This window comes from Mchenga conophoros, linkage group LG9 (assembly GCF_057382185.1).
Source record: "Mchenga conophoros isolate Kocher_MC1m ecotype Shallow Benthic linkage group LG9, M_conophoros_male_GT1.1, whole genome shotgun sequence".
Classification (NCBI taxonomy): Eukaryota; Metazoa; Chordata; class Actinopteri; order Cichliformes; family Cichlidae; genus Mchenga; species Mchenga conophoros.
In genome coordinates, this window is record NC_140534.1 from 29,180,661 (window position 1) to 29,201,527 (window position 20,867).

At 40.7% G+C, this 20,867-nt stretch overlaps 1 protein-coding gene and 1 non-coding gene across 4 annotated transcripts; one reads left to right on the top strand and one right to left on the bottom strand.

Moving 5' to 3' along the window:
- Positions 1-11,216: 11,216 nt before the first annotated feature.
- Positions 11,217-11,298, bottom strand: trnal-uag (transfer RNA leucine (anticodon UAG)). Its single transcript has one exon. It is a non-coding gene; the product is annotated as a tRNA-Leu (tRNA).
- Positions 11,299-11,965: 667 nt separating this feature from the next.
- pex2 (peroxisomal biogenesis factor 2) lies at positions 11,966-19,550 on the top strand. Of its 3 annotated transcripts, none has more exons than XM_085287416.1 (2): positions 11,966-12,048; positions 18,002-19,549. In XM_085287416.1, exons 1-2 carry the CDS (start codon positions 12,045-12,047, stop codon positions 18,988-18,990), a joined length of 993 nt encoding a protein of 330 aa, XP_085143542.1. In that variant the 5' UTR covers positions 11,966-12,044; the 3' UTR covers positions 18,991-19,549. The 3 variants fall into 3 exon arrangements, with proteins under 3 accessions (XP_085143542.1, XP_085143543.1, XP_085143544.1); XM_085287417.1 differs by having other exon boundaries at positions 11,989-12,048; positions 18,005-19,550; XM_085287418.1 differs by lacking the exon at positions 11,966-12,048 and adding an exon at positions 12,077-12,374 and having other exon boundaries at positions 18,005-19,549.
- Positions 19,551-20,867: the final 1,317 nt, after the last annotated feature.

Consider the following 20,867-nt stretch of genomic DNA (forward strand, 5'->3'; position numbering starts at 1 on the left):
ACCCAGCCTCAGACACCTAGGATACACAGAAAATGACATCCTGATTATTTATTTCTGTTTAGTGTATTTGTAGTAACTGCAGCATTATAATGCAGTACCATACACCTTGAAATGAATTTTAATGCTAAAGTAGTACACCCAAGAAATAATACGTTCTCTCTGAACTCTAACATATCCAAATAGTTCAATATTCACTTTAGTACAACCTAAATTTCTGTTTATTAGATATACACTGCTAAATAAAGGAAAATAGTTTTGTAGAAACTGATTTTCTCGGGTGTAAACCGTGATGAAGTCCGACAGCGCCCAGGGGTAAAGGTGTGAAGTGTATCACCCCTGACTAATTGCTAAGAATTTGCATCTTGTTGACCGCAGCAGCATGATAATATTATCATGAGGAAAGAAGACATTAATATACAGCAACTGCATAAATAAAATTGAAGGAAAACAATCATTCCTCATTTTCAAACCCAGAATCCAAGATTAAAATGGAGATAGAACTGATTTAATAATTCGACTTCCCTCCTGAGAGATTTTTTTTTTAAAGAACATCTTTAAAGCAATACAGTAGTGTGGGAAGTCAAGTGCATTGAAAGGAGGACAGAGAAAGCAAGACAGAGCATATGCAGACAAAAGCTTATGCACAAACACAGACAGACACACAATTCTCAGATATAGTTTCAATTCAAAATACCCCTTGCCATTATCCTGTCTGCATGTCTTTTTTTTTTCAAATGAAAATTTGTAAGGACGAGTGAAAAATGTGTCAGCACAGTTATTGTGAGGTCAATTCACACTGTGCAAAAAAGAGAACAGCATAGAAGGGGGGCAAAGGAATTAACTGAGTTCAAAAGAAAAGTAAATAGTTCTGATTGTCCAGCGTTTTTTATTAGGCCAGACTATTAAAAAGAGGGAAGAAATAGACAGGACAGGGCCAAATTAACAAGGGCAATAAGCAACAGCTGAAAAGAGCAAAGAAAAGGACTGCCAGAGAAGGAGAGAGCGGCAGGAGGCTCCACGGAAACAGAGAGGCCCGGCACCGCTGGTAAAATATCGGCCACTCTATCGCCGTGGTGACAGGGGTCACTCCGGGAAAAGGAAATCAATGCTGACAGCAATGACTCACAGGTCAACACATATCCCCCGTGTGTGAGTTAATGTGTGTCTGTTCGTTTGCTTTTGGCCATGAGTGTGTGCGTGCATGTGTGTTTTTCAATTATGCATATGTTAAGTGTGTTTATGTGTATAACCATGCGTTTGTGTGCATGCGAGATAAGATATGGAGCAGTAGAGCACATATGGAGTGCATAAAATATCAAGTTAAACCATCTAAAAAAAGGATCTGAAGCATGTGTAAAGATAAGATTCAGTTCATTTAATGTGTAGTATTTAAGGCCTAATGGTAAAAGACAATTATACAGGTCACCTTTGCTGTTTTAAAGGAGACTAATCATTAAATAACACACAGAGTCTGGATCTTCCATTTTTGCCACCACTTTACTATGAACTTGAAGAAAACTTTAAATTAAGGACATTGATTGGTGAATGATGATTACAGAAAAGGTGTTCACTCACATATTAGTGCAATTTAACCTGCTGGCAGTATTTATGTATGGGGACTCCTCCTGTGTGATGGCACGTTTGAATATTATGTTGTATAATACCAGCATAGCATTACTGGTCTATAAGAAAGTAATATAAAAAGCCAAGCTGTCCGTCCTCTAAGTAATCAATCTGTTTACCAAACCACATCTATAAAAATATACATTTAAACACACACACACACACAAAAGCCACACACGATCATAAAATATTCATATTCTAATGCACCTGCAATGTGACAATGAGAGGACCTGGAAAACGTAGAGGTCAGCGGCTAATATAGGTAGGCTATGTGTGTTTAGGAGTGTGTGCGACTGTGCGTGCAGGCCTTATATATACCCTTGGGTTAGCAGGAGTTACGACCTGCTTACATTATTAAGGTGAGTAGTAGGCTGTGTTATGTATGCCTAAAAAGCCAGTCAATTCATTACTGATGCAATCCCCTAAGTACATGAATAAGCGTGCGGCTTTCTCCTTTTCTCTGCCTCTCTGAACTGTAAAGGAGACAAAATATTGGTGCGATGCAGGGGGCTTTAGATAAATCAGAAACAGGAGGAAATTAATAATAAGAAATAAAACAACATTAGCTGATTAAGTATGTATGAGTGTGTGTGTGTGTGTGTGTGTGTGTGTGTGTGTGTGTGTGTGTGTGTGTGTGTGTGTGTGTGTGTGTGTGTGTGTGTGTCCATCGTTAGTAATCCGTCACCTGTGGTCTCAGCTTTATGAAAAGGCCTGCAATCTATGATAATGAGCCCTGTGAAGGTTATGACCACAGTAAACTCATTTGTTAGCAGTAGGTATATATGTGTGTGTCTGTCTGGCTGGCTGGCTGTTTTATGTATAATATAGCAATGTCATAAAGGAGTGGCGAGGAAAAATACTTTTAAAGTATTGGTGAAAATCATCAGCGACGGGGAGTGAGAGAAAAAGAGGCAAGCAGGAAAGAAAAAGAGAGCACATTACACAGATGTTGCATCACATCAATTAGCTTCCTTGGGCAGTTATTAAAAACACAGAGAGGACTTATACAATATATTCTTCTGCGCGGTGTCCTCGGCATAACAAGCAAAACTAACTTCAAATGTTGTGTCACAATTTCTTATTAGGAAGGCAAACGTCCTATTTTTTTTTTTTTTATCTTTATTTATTTTATCTTCATCACTACAGGTCCTTTCCCTGTTATGCACAGGGAAAAATTGTATTAGATACGATGTAAAGAGATTGCACTTGTAGTTGCAGTATGGCTGGTAAGTACCAAAAATGGTCAACAGTAGGACTTCTACTGTAAGAAATACAAGGAAAGCGCAAAATAGCAACAGTCATTCCCAGACTGATTTCCTTCTTCTCCACTGTCACTCTTCCTCTTTTTGCCTCAATTTTCCTTCATTTCTTTTTCTTTGTTTTCAGCCTCAAACCTCATCACAGTCTCTTGTCCCCTCCTGTCTCAATCATTTGCCCCTAACATACTCCCCCCCTCCCCCCAACACACACACACTTCCCCTTTCTTGTTTCCTTTTCTGTCTGAAAATAGTCATCAATTTTCTCCCGAGCTTTGTCAACTAAAAGCAACAGAGGAGAAAAAAGACAAGAAACAAGCAAAGCGGGAACGTGTGCTCATGAGTCACCAGATCACAACACAAAGCGAAGGCTGAATAAAATAGAATCAAGCAACTCAAGCCAATTGTGACTGGAAGGAGCACGCCAGCATCTAGTTCTGCTACGTCACGACCTGCATGTTCAGAATGAGCGTAGACAAAAAAAAAGAAAGAAAAAGTTTACTTTAATTTTGCTTGAGCCTAATTCAAATGATGCAACGACAGCATACAGGCAAAAGCACATGTCTGCTGCCTTACTGAACATGTTATTGACGAGATACAGTGTGGCATCAAACGTACTGGCAGAGCCTATCCAATATACTGTATGTGCCGAGACGTCCCTTTATAAGATTTTGCCTTCAATTCTATAATCTTTCAAATATAAAATGTCCTATTTTGCCAATTTGTTGCAAAAAGACTGGGAGAGTAAGCTTTATTCCTAATTAGTGAAGTGGCACTGTTGTAAACCTTCCCTCTGCCCAATGGAAGAAGACTAAACTGTAGCAAATCACATTCATACAAAAAGTTGCTGATTTTAATTTTGGCTTGCCCAACCATGAAAGTTGCGTTGACTAAACTTACCGGTTGCTCTTAAAGTAAAACCCAAGTAGAATCATTTCTACACAGTTCAGAAAGCCACTGTCGTCTCCCTGCATCAGACGGACTTGTTACAGTTCCATCCTGTGGCTGATATATTAACAAAGGTTTACAAGGGCAGAGCACTACATATGTAAGTTTGGCCTTATGGCTGACCTTACAATGCACTTAGTATCCTGTACAGGGAGTAATGCTGCAGCCACTCCTACAAGCCATTTATTCCAGCTAACGACCGTCAAGCACTCATAAATCAGCATTAGGAACCTCTTTCGCCTTCTCTCTCTCGTTTAGTCCCCCTTCTCTGTGGCTCCCTCCACTCCTCCGATATTTTCTGCCCCTTCTTGCATGCATTTTTTTTTTACAATTTACCTTTTCAAACCTGTCACTCATTCTCATTCAAATTCAATGTTTTTCATTCTTCTTCCTTTTAACTACATCCACACTGGCAAAGTTGATAACACCATTTGAAAAACGCTTAAATAAACGCATATTCCTTGACCAAACAGACGCATATAATTTGTTATCCAAGTTTAATTTAACACTTCTAGTTAAAGCTGAAGTCTTTGTCTTCTTATGGGCAAGGATTGTGTGCTTTGTGCATGACACAAGGGATGGACACACGGTGACTGCAGGCTGCAAACATGGGCGTTGACATCGCTGTTTCCAAAACTCCATCTGTAAACTAAAACTGGGTCATTGCGGATCTGTTTTATGGGTCCTAAAATACCAAAGCAGTGTAGGTCTACAGGTGTAAACATAACAGCATTGATGTAGTGTGCATATGGCCTTATACTGTGTATCTGTCTACCTGTCAGTCCTCCTCATCATCATCTCTTTATTTATTATGTGTGGCCCCTCTACCCCCTGCCATCCATCCTGTTTCACCCTCTCTTTCTGAAAACCCCTTCTCCTGCAGATAGAGATGGCGTCCCTGAAAGGTCTAACCTGGTATTGGCACCTATATTGATTTTAATTAAGCTAATTAGTTCATTATTCCAAGGATCAAACAGGGGCATCCATTACTGCATAGACAGAGAGAAAGAGAGACTTAGGGCTCTTGGGTGTGGAGGGGTGCTATGGAGTTAATATGGTAATGAAGACAATAAATTATCACTCACAGCAAAGTCATTAACAACAGCATTAGCATAGTCAACCACCGTGACCCCCGTGACCTCCCCTGCTCTGTCTTTCTCACTTTCACTGCCTTGTTCCCTCAGAGCACCTGCCACAAACGCGAATGCTGAAGCGTGTGTGAGGTGCGTGCATGTGTGCATGTATTTGTTGGGGGAAGTGGAGTTTGGGGGGGTTGATAAAGGTCACAGAGATCATAGACTGTTTTTAATGCTAACCTGAATTAGGTTTCAGCAGTCACTGCAATGTAGGGTTGGACAGGTGTTCTTTGAAACGCTTCTACTGCACCAAGTTTGCAGCATGAATCATATACAAGCTAACCACAGCTTAATCAGTTAGGAAGCACGCTACATCAGTACTTCTATTACAATCATTTTCTTCAACATATTTTTGACAGATAGTCTTAATGCACCGGTATGTATGTATTTTCAAGTAGACCAGATGTCAGAACTCTAAAGTTGTGGTCATCCTTAATGCAGGGCTGATATGCGCTGTAGCCTGCATACTTACATGTTTCATTTACATGTAACTACAACCCAGGAAGAAAACTGGGCCTTGAGAGTCCTGCTATGAAGAAAGCTCCACATGACAAGAAAAATTGTGCTCTCATTAGCAAAAATTAAGTCATGAGACCAATTTTATCATTTGGTTCCCAGGCTTTAAGATTTTAATAGCCCCTGTTCTGTGGTTTATGGGAATGTCATAAATAGTCGCTTTGTGAATCACACACACACACACACACACACACACACACACACACACACACACACACACACACACACACACACAGCTGGAGACATTGCTGGCATTCAGTGAGCAAATTTGTTGTCATCACTTGTTGTAACTGGTTTTGCTCTCTCCTCCGATACAAATAACACAAAGAAAATCCTTTGTCAACCACCGTTTATAAAGATTAACAAGCATGGCCGATGGGAGACTTCCAGTTTAGGCAACCGCAAAAGAAGACTGCAGGGGTTCCAATGCAGGCTATTGAACTGTTTGTCCTATCATGTGGGTGTTTTTTTTTATCTATGATTGTAGGAACATTTTGGGGGCGACGGTGTTCAAATTTTGTCATGACGAGCTGAGTGGATGCCAGCTGATTCCAATTTACCTCTTCTGATCTGTACTTACTAACAAATACATGTCTCAAATTAAAGACATGTCTGTCACTGCAGATGTTTTCCTAGTACAGTTTAACCTTCCTGCCTTCTTGGGACCTTTTTGTGCCACTGCTATGTGTTAAATGGCTGCCATTTCCACTGTGTTCAGTGGAATATAACCAAACTTGCCACAGGATAGTTTTTACCTGTCAATGTTAATATTCCAGTGTGAATTCCTTAAATCAGCCTAAAATGGCTGAGCAGCAGAAATCCCCACACCCATCACCCTGGGGACCATTTTCTGCCCATTGACTTCCATTATAAACGCTATTTTTCAACCCCAAATTATCATCATATGATTTTATTTTTTCTTCTTTTCTTGGATGTCAATGAAGACTCAGGGCCTTGAAGTTTTAATTTTTAAATTGCAAAAAAAATGCAAAAAAAATAATGGCAGGTCAAAATGTATGTTGGTGCCAATCTTTGGTCCATCTAAAGGCCTACTTATAATGACAATCACATATTACTTCAACTGGTTTTTTGTGGAAATATTTAGTTTCGTTTTTTGGTTTTTGGGGCTTATAACACAGGGCGCTCATGTAATAACACTGGGATTTGAAGGGTTAAAACAACGAAAATATAATTAAAACTTTACATGAATATTTCAGGGAGAAGTAGTTTTACAAGGTTGGCTAATTTAAAGTGGAATAAAATATGGATATATGGTCTTTTTATGGCATGGCTGAGAATGGTCCCTAGGGTGATGGGTGTGAGTTTTTTAAAGGATGGCAGGAGGGTTAAGTAAGGTTCAAAACATTAAAAAAAAGACTATTTCTTCTTTATCTAAAATCCTGGGTTGTCCTATAACCCCTTCAGTTAAAACAGGTGTTCAAGTACAGTACAAGTTTGTATTGCATGCAAGGGACATGTCCATCTGTCTGTAGATGGCACAGACCAAAGGCTAATTGTAACAGTCTAGAACCCAGAATACAATCCTTGAATTTTATGATATTATGGCCACAAAACAAACTCTGTTTAGTGTCCATTAGAGTTCAGCCCTATTGTGTATCAACAAGACCATACACTACGATTCAATCAGACGTTAGCCAAGCTCCTATTACAGAGCTCATTGCATCGTTTACATTGTGGAACGGTCCATAAGTAGCTCTAAATGCTCCTCATTTGATTGGATTTCGCATTATGGACATCAGAGCAGAAACACACTGACTATCCTGTCCCCTGACTATCCTAATAGACTGTTGAGTGAGACGCTCCATTTGTTTGTATTTGTTTACTGATGTAGACCCTGAAAACATACAAAGTAGCATAAACAGACAGTGAGAGCATCGTGTAAGACGGGTGAAAATGGAGATTCAAAGGCTCAGAAGATGGGTCGATAGCGGCAACAAACTATTATGTTCCCTCACAGCGTGTCTCTTTTGCTGCCAAACGAAGCTGCTGTTATCACAAACAATAGCAAAACTATGACTGGATGGACTGAAGGACTCTCAGCAACTAAGTGAATGTCACTTTAATAGATTTTACAAATTGTTCTTCACCTTTTCCCTTTAAGCTGTATGTTTTTAATCAGCTTGAGAAATGGAAAAATAAATTAGTAAAGTTCCTAAAATTCCATTACTGATAATAAATGTGAAAATTAACAAATGTCTTTGCTTTTCAAACTATCCTGTAGGCATGTATTGTGCTATAATATGCAAGAAAGACATATATTGTAGAACTTATTCAATAAAGGAATCTGAGAAAGTGCTATGGAAGAAAAACGGCAGAGATGCCGGTATTTGTGTTGCTTAAGCAATGTCAGTGAAGAGAATTAAGTTTTAAAATGATGAAAGTTAAAATTGGGCAGCTTTGAATGCTCAAAAATGCAAAGCATTATGTTAGCGTGACCTTTGTAGTAACGGTGTAGAGAGCACACAAAGCTAGCCCTCTGACCTTCTACATAATGGCAGATAAGTACTTTGATGTATAATAAGCCATAATTACTTTTCTGTGTGTAAAATCCACTCAGAGGAGAGAATATTGATAGAAGCCTGGCCGTAACTAAAATGGAACAATGACTTAAGGTCACTACATCAAGTGGTGGTGATGTTGTTAGTTCCTCCTATAATAAAGTTTTCCTTTTTTAGGCAGTTTTTCCAAAGACCCAAAAGCAATAGTTCATTATCTGTCTCAAGGATAGATTCTAATTCACATTAAGGAAGAAAAGAACACTGTAAAATCGCTAAAATTACAGAAGATATATATTAAAAACAAAGACAAGAGGCCTTTTCATGTGCAGAGGAATTTTTGGCAACCAGAGGAGGTTTAAGTCAGCCACAAAAAGAGCCCTCCAACCCTTGATCATGTAATAAAATTATTTTCTGAGAGGTTTTTGGTCTTTTTTAGTCAGGCATAATAGCATTTTTGTTGATCGAATGAACAGAAATAAGAGAAAAATGCATCGATTTTTGTCAAATAAGGTAACAAGGTAACTTTGCCTTCAGAGTACGCAGATCAGTCATGCTTACTGCCATGGCTAGTCACCTCTTGTAAGCCCATTCTGAGCCAGGAAAAAAAAAGCACTGGGCGCAGTTACATCTGTGTCAAGATGAAGCCATTTATAAAATCTTACAGCCAAAACACGATCATGGTTCTGTCCAGCTCCCCTTTGCAAATCCTCAATGGTCTGAACAAGCACCTGGATGTGGTCTGTGAGGTCATTCACGTAAGACTGCAGGAAGTCCACTTTCTTCTGTAAGAGCAACAGTACAACAGGATAAGATAGTGGTTAATTATTGTGGTTTAATAAGCTGACAGTTTATATGTTTAATTAGTTGCTGAGTACAGATTATGGTAATTGTTAGGCCCCGGTCATACAGGCCTAGAGACTCTCTGGGACAATGTGAATACTGTAACAGATTAGTGAGTGGCTGGCCTGAGTTGGTGGCCATAAACAGGGCAGAGTAAGATTATTATTAAAATATCCAATAATAAAAAGTTCATTAAAAGTCAAAATGATGAATCCCAATATGGGAGTGTGCACAAACACTAACCACAGTGCAGTTAAGCAACATATAGCCCCTCAATCCAGCATGTCACTTATAAATGTAGTACTCCTTCTTGATGTTAAAACAGGGACTATATCCCCAGTGACACCTCACAGGAAAGGCAAGAGATCCAGGCAAACACAAAATAATAATGTGTTTCTTATTTAGTTGCATCTTACCCGTCTTTAGAGCAGATGAAGAATCTGATTTAGCATTGAAACACATTAAATGATGATCAATTGTATGGCCGGGCAGGTTGGGGGTCTCTGTAACTTTCTGACAAACTGAAGAAAATACATCTAAAGACAACAAGTGCAAAACATGTTGGTGGTGAGATGTCCACAGGCTCTCATTCTATCCCAACAAGTACCCGAGACATATAAAACAGTCGAAGAACGAGCCAAAATACAACAGTTTATAAAAGAGAATAAGAAACAGAGAGATCGTCAAAAGCCACCAGTGACTATTTTGATTCTACTTACATTAAGTCAGTAAGCCTTATTGTTATTATGGCACTGTTTGAGTATCTAAATCCTTGACATATTTTATTCACTGAGCTGGTTGTGACATTTAAAACTTTTTTTTTCTTTTTCATTTTCCAAAACCTTTATATAATGCTGAATACGCCAGACAAAGAGGCCAGATCCTTGTGGCTTTCACACAGAAGCCCACCTAAGATTCACAATAGATGACCTCTGCCCTCTATCACAGGAAAAGGAATACTTAGTGATCATGCACTCAAAGTGTAGGGAAGACTCAAGAAGGCATTTCAATGTTCAGATTTTATTACTTACAAAAACTGATAACCTAACCGTATTCTTTATTTTCTTATTCCAGGTTAAAAAAAAAAAAGAAGCCTGTGCACTTAGCTTAAGGAGCTTTTGCAGTTTTCCAGATACCCTACACATACAATGATTGTCCCTCCGATAAAAGGAAGTGCCACAAACCTAAGAAGTATATTGCCTTAGAGGACCACCTGTACATCTGTGCTGAAAAACATCTGTCCCCTACAGCCAAAAGTAAATAAGCAGTTTATACTGTCCCCTGATGCATAACATTATACTGATGTTTAGCTTCAGGGAAAGTAACTTTACAAAGATGGCAAATGTGACAGTACGGTAACATTCTAGGGTTGACATTGTTTGTTTGTTGTTGTTGTTGTTGTTTCTTACTTACTTTTCACTTTTGGAAAAGCTAGCTATGATAAGTGCCCTAAAGCATAAGAAAAAAAATGAATTCTTGAACTGGCAGGTTGCTCAAACATTTCAACATTTTAAGAAACATCATAAACCTAAAATGGGTTCATGCAATAATGGATGTTGTATTTTCAGCGGACACGCTTTATGATTAAGTGTCCCCATCAACCTTTAGGACTTGGGAGCTCCTGGGTTCTGAACATCATAACCTTGTTAAGCTGGCCCTTGACTGGGGCCGGCTGACCATAACCTATTCTGAAACCTTGTTATTTTTCCTTTGATGCACAGTCCAGCTCACACGAGCTACATTCTGTTGCTAAAAGATGTTACATGACGATCCCGATGATTAGAAACCTCTCTTTTTTAAATATGAGTGTGGCTCTGTGTTCCTGATCTCTGCCGCTCAGATGGAAACATAATGCAATTTGCCACCTGTTACAAGTGCTGCGGCTTTATGAAAGCACCGCTGCGCTTCCTCCTGTCATTTGTCTGACAAGACAGAGGTCATCTTCTGATGTTAGAGTCAAGGTGGACAGGATGCTGTATGATTTGTAATGGATGGATTATAGCCTAATGACAATAGATGTTAGCCTAAATCTAAACATGCTGTAGAGACTGTGTCTGCTAACCCGTACTTTATGCAATTGTCTGAACCCATAAAAACAATCTTTCACAATCCAGGGTCCAGACTACTGGAAGGGCGTGTGCAGAATCGTCATTAAGACGACTAGCATTTGTTTCCAATGTTAATAGGAAAAAACACGATACTATTAAGGAGCTCTTTATTTTAAATAAATGGGTTGGATTCGTGTGTTTCAACGTAGCTGTATAAAGTGCGAACAGAAAGTCTGGATTTATTATTTCCCTCAAGAAATCTGATGCTACACTTCTTAACTTTGTCCTTTAGTTACCGTAAACCGGATGTTACGCCAGGACTAACAATAATGGCAGCGGTGGGATTCGAACCCACGCCTCCAGAGAGACTGGAGCCTAAATCCAGCGCCTTAGACCGCTCGGCCACGCTACCCACAACGTGCGTTTCACATGTGGCACAACAACTACTCACCTGTGGTAGTTCTCCCCTTCTACTGGTGTCCTCCTCCAAGCATCTTAACTTCAGCTCGTGAAGCCCTCTGAACTCGTTTAGTAGTTCTTTAATAATGTTTAGCTCTGTTTCGGGACTCTGATTGGCTACTATGAGCTCTTTTTCACCTGAGCAAGAAGACAGGTGAGAAGCGTGACTAAGCGTTTCCGACAATGTTGAGCTTTTCCTTGGCTGTGCGCAAGCTGCACGCATTGCTCCAAGAAGTTCCTGCAACCTATTTCCTAAGTCAACTGCATAAAGGCTTGCAAAAAGCTAGCTAAAAACAGTCATAATCTCGGTTTGGTAAAATCTTATAGTTTAGGCAAGTACACGGTAACCTGGAAAAAACAAATCAAATCAAGATCCCGGCACTTTGAATGAACTTGACATTTAAGACTGAGTAAATAATTGCCGTGGCTTTTCTTAACAAGTTGGTCGCTATGTATCGTTGCTACAACTGAGGAGTTTGAATTATTTTTCCCCAGACGGTATGCAGGTTTTAACAAGTGCTTTGGCGCTACGCTGTGCGATTGGCTCATTTTGATCACGGGTTTCTAAAACGTGACGTACACACCCGCTACTGGTGAGTTTTCTTTAGGAGGCGGGATAACGATGTACAACCCGGAAATACAAGTGCTGTTGACATTTCAGGGAAGACTGGGTTACATTGAGTTCGACCCCGAGAAGCGATGGGTAAATATATGAATATATGACTTCATTACCCTGCTGAAAAAACATAAGCCTGCATTATTTTCTTCTATGCCCACATGAAGCTCAATAGCGGCATGTCTGCTTTTTTCCCCGAGCTGTTAAGGCTCGTCGTCACATGTTATCAGCTCCTCGCTGCTGTATCAGTATTTTGTCTGTGTTAGCCGCTTGCTTGTCCCCCCTCTTTTCCTGCACGCTTTCATTTAAAATCGTATCGATTGTTGATGGCTGTTGATGAGTATAGTGACCACTGCATAGTGTTCAATCAGCCAGCCGTTTTTGAATTAGTATTCATCGGGAGTCTGGTTCAGGTGTGTATACCAGCTGAAACTTTGGATGGTAACCTTGTGACTGTGTGCACCTTCAAGAGTATGTTGTGCAACTCCGCACATAATTCCATTATTCCCCTAAATAATCAGTGCCAGAGATCAAAACCTTCCACATTGAGATTCAAGGCAAAGTTGATCTTATTGATTTTCAGGAGACTACTCACTTCATTTCTCTCATCCCAATCATCACTGCTCTACTCTTATCTGTCTCTTGGTTATATCTCTCTTTTCCAGTGGCTTTGACTGTATGGCTCTCACACTCTCTGCCAAAACCTAATCCCTCCTGTGATTATCACATAATGCTCTTGCCTTATTATCAAAATGGAGCAGATTTGGGTTTTGTTGTTGTTGTTAAAGACTGATGGGCTCAAGCTTAAAAAAATGTTTAAAAAAAATTAAGCAGACAACGCTATTATGAGGAGAATGTGGACCGGCTGATTGCATGAGATTGTGGTGTGGTGTGATGTGGTGTGTGTGCCTCTGGAGCCAAACACTTACTTTGATGAGTGTGTTTTTTAAGGCAGTCGCACAAGTTAAACTAGGCTGTGATCTCACTCTGGGGTCATAAGGTTATTTTATACAGTTTCCAGATGAAGGCAAGTCTTAAAGGCACTATAATTATCAGTGCATATTTGGAGGGGGGAAAAAATCAATCCAACATTAATTTATTCCACAGTCTAAAAGCTACAATGTATAGTGTCAATCCTTTTAATGAATTTTGGAAAAAGAATGTTCATATTTGCAATTTAAAGTAATAAAAGATTAGCATTACTGTTCAATCTAAATTTTACAAGGTCAAATAGACTAAAAGGAACTGGAAGGCACAAAGATTTCCATTTTTTACATATGTGTTGCTGGAGCTCCAGCATGCTAATCTAACTATAATATAGTCTATATTTCATGTTTAGTTGTCTGATAATAATATATAATGTGTAAATTACTAGAAGGTATTTTGTGTTACTTTTGAAGGAAATCAACCAATCACACTTTGAATTAGACATGCCGAATGAACTCTTACATGTAGCCCCAGCACCATGAGTTTGATTGACAAACACATCCTGCAGTAGCCCTCGCATTCCTGTAGATTTTATTGGCTTGTCCTCAGTTAACCATCACATTTTTTTCCCTTTTTGTTTTTTTAAAAAGCTAAAATGTTTACTCTTTTATTGTCTGTGTTTTTTCATGCATAAAGAGAGGTCAAGAAATGTGCAGATCAAATATTCCTGAGGATAACACTTTTTATTTGCATGAGTTGCTCTCTCATTGACTCCTCTGAAAGACACAACTTTGGTTCTCTCATTTATTAGCCATTCTGCTTTTTTTTTTTTTTTCGCATTCATTGTGCCTCTCTCTGTGCTCTAAATGTTTCATGACTTTTTAAGTTGTTTTTCTGCAAACCCTTGAACTTATTACTCATACAGCCTTAGCATACTCAACCTTGTACTCATGAAATCAATTAATTCTCTTAAATAATTCACCTTCTGAGCAAACCAGATTAAGCGGAGCACATTTTTTGTGTGTCAGATGTGGTGTTCTAACTGATGTGTAATTTTTTATTTTATTTTTTTTCCTCTCCTTTTTTTTTTTTGTATTCAGGCATTAACTTGGCTCCTACCCCAATGGCTTGGAGTTTTGGGTGATTAGAGAAAGAGGAGAGCCTTGATAAAGCATTAGTGTGTGACGCACACACAGCCCTAAGACCCCTCTGTGCATCTGCACACATTCATTTTTCATGAAACAGACTCATAACAATTAGTCTGGTTACCGCCTGGGTAATCTTAGTGTCCCCGTAATGCCTGTGGTCTGCTGTATGACATCACTCTCTTAAAAGTTCTAAATCTGACATTCTCATCCGTTTTCATAGTGAGGACATTAGCAAGCCTCGGCTAATAGGCCCCGCACTTGTTTCTGGCGAAAGAAGGGCAATAAAGCGAGGGAACGAGAAGGGGGGGGGACTGACTGACTGGAGCGCTCAGAGAAATAGGTTTTATCCACCAGAGCTTTTACACAAATTAATTTACATGAGCGAGAGAATAAAATGTAAAGTTGTAATCCAGCATGCTTTGCCAATGCATAGCCTATTTCTCGCTACAAGCATCATAGAAAGCCAAGTGAACATTTATGCATTATTTCAGCAAATACATTATACTAACAACCACAGCTAAGTGGTTAGGAATCTCAGCGCTACACCACACGAGGGGCTACATCCAGACTTCTAGCTGTGCATTTTCCAACCGGTGTGCAATGAGCACAGAAAAAGCAAAGTGCAATCCCCAAGAGACGTTCACCTTCCCAGCATCCCCCCCACAGCCTTTGGTCCCCTTGTCCTAAACAGTCTCACACCTCCCTAGACACCAAAGCCAAGGTCAAGAAGAAAGTGAGGCCTTCCTCTGTCTATAGGGTATTCCCTGGATGCCCACACCTCAGTAGGGCTGAACCACGTATGCTTCAGAAATGTTCCCTCCTCCATGATTGTGTCTGTCTCAAGGTCAGCTCCTAGGGAGAGGTTTGAGCTTATCTGCCCACCTACCCACGCTTTATTTTCCCTCTTTGGCTATCGTTTCCCCAAGTTTTTTTTTTTCTTTCACTATATCAGTAGACATTAGCTCACAGTTCCCAGTTGGCGGTTTCATGACGCTTTGTCTGACGTATCCATCTTTGTCTGTGTCTTTGCCTATCCGTCTTTTTTTTCGTTGGGTAGCTGTCATTACAGCCCATTGTCTAGTTTTCAGAGGACCCACTGCAGCTGCAAGGCTTCAGACTGATGCGCTGTATGCTTTTGTTGCCTCATCTCTCCTTCCTCACACTGGTCATGGCCCCTTTTGCCTTGAAGCAGTGTTGCACTGTGTTCCGTGTTAGATTGGATATTGTTGTTGTTGTTGTTGTGGTTGTCTGTAAGCTATGGCAGTCAGCCTTGAGTCAGTGCGCTATCTTTGTCTGAACAAGATGCACAAGCTATGGAAACAAGGGGAAGGGAAAAAATAAAATAAACGCTCATATGACCTGAATCAAAATACCCTTTAACATACCCCGGAAAATGTTTTGAAAACATTTTTCACTGCTCTGATAGAACAGCAAGACCTCAGAAATATCAGGTGATTTTTTTTAAATTTTTATTTTTTCTGTTGTTTTTTTTCAACGACCTCTTCTAACTTGCCTTCTGACTCTCTTGGTTGTCAGTTATCAACTCTCCAAAAGAGGGCATTTAGTCTCATAGTTAGTTGGATGGCTGACCCACAAGAGAATTATAAAGTCAATATATCATTGTGTGTGTGTGGGTGTGTGTGTGTGTGAATACATCATGGAAGGAGTCTCTTTGCTCATATCCTTGTATATTTTTTCCTTGTGCGTGCAAATGCTGCGCTGTCTGTCCTCTCACCCACACCGTGTCATTACTCTGTAAACACTGGCATTGACTGTGACTTTTGACTATTACATAAGGAACATGGATTTCCAGCTGTCCGCGGTAAAAGCCCTGTAAATTCAAATGCTTAATTTTTATAGGCAGCCCGGCATTGACTGAAGTGTCTGCTTGTTATATATTTGGCAAGTGCTGCAAGTCTGAAGGGAAGCTGTCAATAGCAATCCCAGCTATTGATATGGCAGTGGGCAGGAGATGTTACTTGGCCCCCAACTCCAGCATCCCTCTGATCCCTCTACATCATAATTACATTAATATTGACAGACCCTTGACAATAGTCACATTACTATTGATAGGTGGTTGTCAATACTGTGTTTCCCCAAATAAAACATATTCATTCATAACTTGTAAACTGCTCGATAAAAGGCTTTGAAAAGACTATTGGACCCGGCCGGGTTTACTCTCCTGAGAGAGCTGCTGCTGTGACGGGGATTTCCACCACCTGGCGGTATATTTGCGTGCGTGTGTGTGTGTATATGTGTAACGGTGGGCTGATAGATTAAGTTTGCGCTGCATTAGAGCTCTGCATAGATCAAGGCTATGCTTGACATACATACATAGTCTCTCACACACACATGAGGACACATAATCTGCTCATTTTCTCCCATCAAGGGAAAAAACTTTCAGATTAGGCTAAACAAATAGTGCCTGTTTACTGGTTAGCAAACACACTCAGACTACGTCTCTTGCTCTTTCCCTTTTTTCTTCTTCTTCTTTTTTTAATCCAAACTCTATTCCCGTCACAGGCGAGGTTCTAGTCACCAAACATGGCAGCATTTCAAATACAGCTCAATGAATTTGTCATACCTGCTTACTTTAGCGTGAATTCACTCCTTTCATTCATTTGCTAATTCTAACTTAGTTGGACCGTGTATCCTAGCCCTATTGAAACATCTTGAATACACAGATGGTTGTGTGCACCACCACAATAAACCCAAGATTTGCCTGCGCACGTTAGAATTTTATTTTTTTCACCTCCTCAAAACGTCTAAAGTGACCATCATCTCTCTCCTTCTGTCAAAACTGCCATATTTACCCGGCTGAAATCTCTTTTAAAGCCTCGTGACAAATCCTGTTCGGCGAGACACAAAAGTCACTGTCAAAAAAAGGCCTCTCTGTCTCTCTCTCCCTCTCTCTCTGTGGCCTTCTTGCTCTGTCTCTCCCTGCATTAGTTAGTCTTTCACTTCTTTAAGTATTTCATTTGAGGAAATGGCAGATAAAACTGGAGAACTGTGAGCGGTTTGGAAACGTATGCAGCACTAAATAGCCCTCATGTCACAATGGCGAGATCCCATATGGAGTCGAATCGAGGGGAGAGAAAATTGTTCCACATTTGGCAGATGTTTACGGTGTACCAGAGACTGTGCCGTTAGCCTAATCCCTAGTGATGTGATTTGTACACACACCCCTATCTCTAGAGGGAGCGGGCACCAGGAGCCCCTGGGCTTCTGCTCCTGTGTGTGTGTGTGTGTGTGTGTGTGTGTGTGTGTGTGCAGGGGGGATTGTGTGTTTATATGCAGGGGAAAGCAGTCTAAGACCCCCTGCTCCTCTGCATGGCAAGGCTCTAAGGTTGCATTAAGGACGGGTTTTACATGTGAAAAGTGATTTCCCTTCCTGTGTATAAAGACAAAATGACCTTCCTAACAGGATGGGCTTCACCTCCGGAGCCTCAGCCCTCCCAATGACCGAGTTGTCCTTTTAATGGTTGAGCCTTGGTGTATATTATGTTCATGATTTGAATACATTAAATATGCTATTGTTTATACATTAATAACGTATTAACTGATGTAAATGCTTTAAACATTTATCAGTGTTGGGGGGAAATGGCCTTAATAAACGACTGTTTTTTGTGGGGTTTTTGGCTTTTTATCTGATTTCGGCCTGTATTACATTCAGTCCTTTTTTTTATTCTTCCATTTCTGTTTTTAAAGCATGTCTAACCATTTGCGTGTGGCTGTCCTTGTTCACTCCAGGAAAATGTCATTTTCACAAAGTTTGCTTTGTCAGAGTAATATTTGGTGAATCATAGTATCATAATATCTAAGACGGATGGGCCAACATGAACAGAAACTACATTCAGGCTGCAACAAGAGCAGCTTGTCTTTTTTTCTACTGATTAAAATATTGAAAAGAACATGTTGATATGTCCTTACTGTTTTCTGTTTTTTGGGTGTTTGTGTTTTTTCAGCAGGGTTGGGAAGTGAGAATGACCAGAAAAAGACTGCTAGAAGTCACGGCCCCCACTTTGATATGAACCCACAGACCCCGGTACTGCGTATCAGTCAGCTGGATGCCCTCGAGCTAGACTCAGCCCTTGAGCAGCTAGTGTGGACTCAGTTCTCGCTGTGCTTCCAAAACTGCCGCCCAGGCTTCCTCACTCCTCTGGAGCCTGAACTGAGGGTTTTGCTTCATTTGCTCCTATGGAGGTTCACACTCTATTCTAACAGTGCCACGGTGGGGCAATCTTTACTGAGCCTGCGCTACCACAGCAAATTTTCCCTGTCTCCCCGTTACAGGCCTTTATCCCCCAGGCAGAAGTTAGGTCTGGCCGTGCTCACTGCAGGGCCCCTCTGGCTCCAAGAGCGTTCCCACAGGCTGCTGCCGTACTTGGGTTTGAGTTCACAAGGATCTGGGTCTGAAAGAGAGAGCGGTTTGCTCCATCAGGGTCTCCGTAATGCGCTGACGCTTGTTGCTGGTATTGTTAAGTTCACAAATCTGATCAACTTCCTTGTGTTCCTAAGGAATGGCCGGCATCCCATCCTCGCTGAAAGAATCACAGGAGCTCAGGCGGTTTTCAGTAAGCCAAATGTGGCCCGGGAGGTAAACTACAAGTTCATGAACCGAGAACTACTTTGGCATGGCTTTGCAGAGTTTCTCATCTTCCTGTTCCCACTGATCAATACAAAGAAACTGAAGGCAACAATACTGTCTGCTGTGTTTGGGGGGGAAAGTGCAAGCGGGGAGGGAGCAAGGGAAGGGCAAGAGTTGTGGAAAGAGTGTGGACTGTGCGGAGAGTGGCCAACCATGCCTCATACGGTGGGATGCCAGCACGTTTTCTGCTACTACTGCATTAAAAGCCACAGCATTGCCGACCCTTATCTCACTTGTCCCAAGTGCGGGGCAGAAGCAGGGCAGCCCAAGCTGGTCAAGCTGGAGGTGGAGATGACTGACAGGTGATAATCATCTCACACACAGAAGAAATGAAATGAAGTTGCTATGAAATTTCAGCTGGCTTTTGTTTGGTTTTGTTTTTAAAGGTTTTGTCATGTACAAGTTTATAATTGGACTTATCTCCATGATGTCTTTTCTGAACACGCATCAGCCTGTGATGTTTAATGTATATGTGCACATATTGACAGTCTGCTGCCCCTTCTGTTTTTCCAACTGGACTTTGGAAGGAACTATTTGTCTTTGGTGCACTGGACAGACTGCAGAGAACGACACAGAGCATATATTTGATGAGTGAACGTGTTGATTTATGCTCCAAATTGGCTCTGTGCTGACGTGTGTGTATGTATGAGTGTGTGTGTGTTTGTTGAAATGGGAATATTTGTTCTGATGAAAAATGCAAAAAGTCAGCTGAATAAATAATGGGAGGAATTTCTGATGCCTCTCATCATGGCCAAATTAGCATTTGTTGTGTATTTTGTGCCTAAATTGTATTTCAACATCATTAAAATTGATAGAGTGCTACCTCTTGGGTGTTTATTTAGTTAAGTGGAGGAGAGAGAGATGAGGGAAAGTTATAACAATCAGCACACTTCTCTCTAGACAGGCCGGTCGTTCTAACTCCCATTATCCGTTTTCACAGCACCCCAACATGCTCAAGATCAAGGGGGCAGCCGGGGGCTTGGATTGACTCACGCACACACACTTGACAGCCAGCCTCTCTTTTCCCTTGGCCTTTCTCTCTTTTGCTGCATTTCCATCTCTCTCTTTCTGTAATCTCCAGGGCCCTCGCCCCTATAAGACTGTAGTAAACTGTACCAAAACCCTGGCAGTCGTCTCCTTCCTCGCAGGCGAATTACTCTCTAATCCCTGTAATGAGTCCAAAGATGCTTATTTATGCTGGAGTTAACCTCTACCAGTGAGCCCAGCCCCGGGCCAAACTCACCCCAGCTGAGTGAAGCCTTTCCTGGGCTGACAAGACAGGAGCGGGGTGGGGAGGCTACCTCCTAACTCTCCTTCCCACCCCCTCCTCCCTTCCCAGGCTCTGATCACTAGTACTTAATTGCTGATTGCTGAGACGATCAATCGGAACTGCAGGCGTGATAGAAAGCCTATTGCCAAGGAGCTCGTCTCAAATCTACCAGCTCAGAAAGACATTTGCACTCAGATGAGGTTAATGTTTCCCTTGGACAGAGAGGGTAAACTTAAATATCTGTCCTTGTGTGGTATATGAATTCCCTGAAGAATACTAGCTGGTTGCACTGGAAGGGCTCATTTTAAATTATTTATTACTGACCAATGTGATTTTGATTTCTCCCAGTGTTTCAGCAGGCCTTTAGAGTATATGTCCTTGGTGGTAATGCAAGGCCAAAATTAATTATTTTTGTATGTGTTTGTGTGGTTTGGTTTGGTTTTTTTTAGAGCACCTACAGAAATACTGAGGTAGCCCTTCACCAGAATAAAATAAAATGTACACCTTGGAGGAGGGGGGGCACGTTCTACATGATTAGTTTGACATTATGTAAAAAACACAGGGCTCATCACATGGATACTTGAAAGTCCTACTTTACATCAAGGACATTTTGACTAATGAATCCAACACTAATGCATATAAAGTCAGGGACAGGAGAGAGTTGTCAATATTTTATGCACTGCATTACATTAATGTGCAGCAAGTCCCAGGAAGTGAGATTAAGGAGATGTTTGAGATTAAGGATGCATATATGATCAACCTTAATGCCACTGGGACACCGGGTCATTGTCTTTACATTCAGACATACTTAAAATCCCAACCTTTTCACTGACATTACTCTACAACTCTAATTGAAGTCCCCCAATCCCCAGGAAAGTGAAAAGATAAAGAAGAAACACTGTATTAAAGTCTA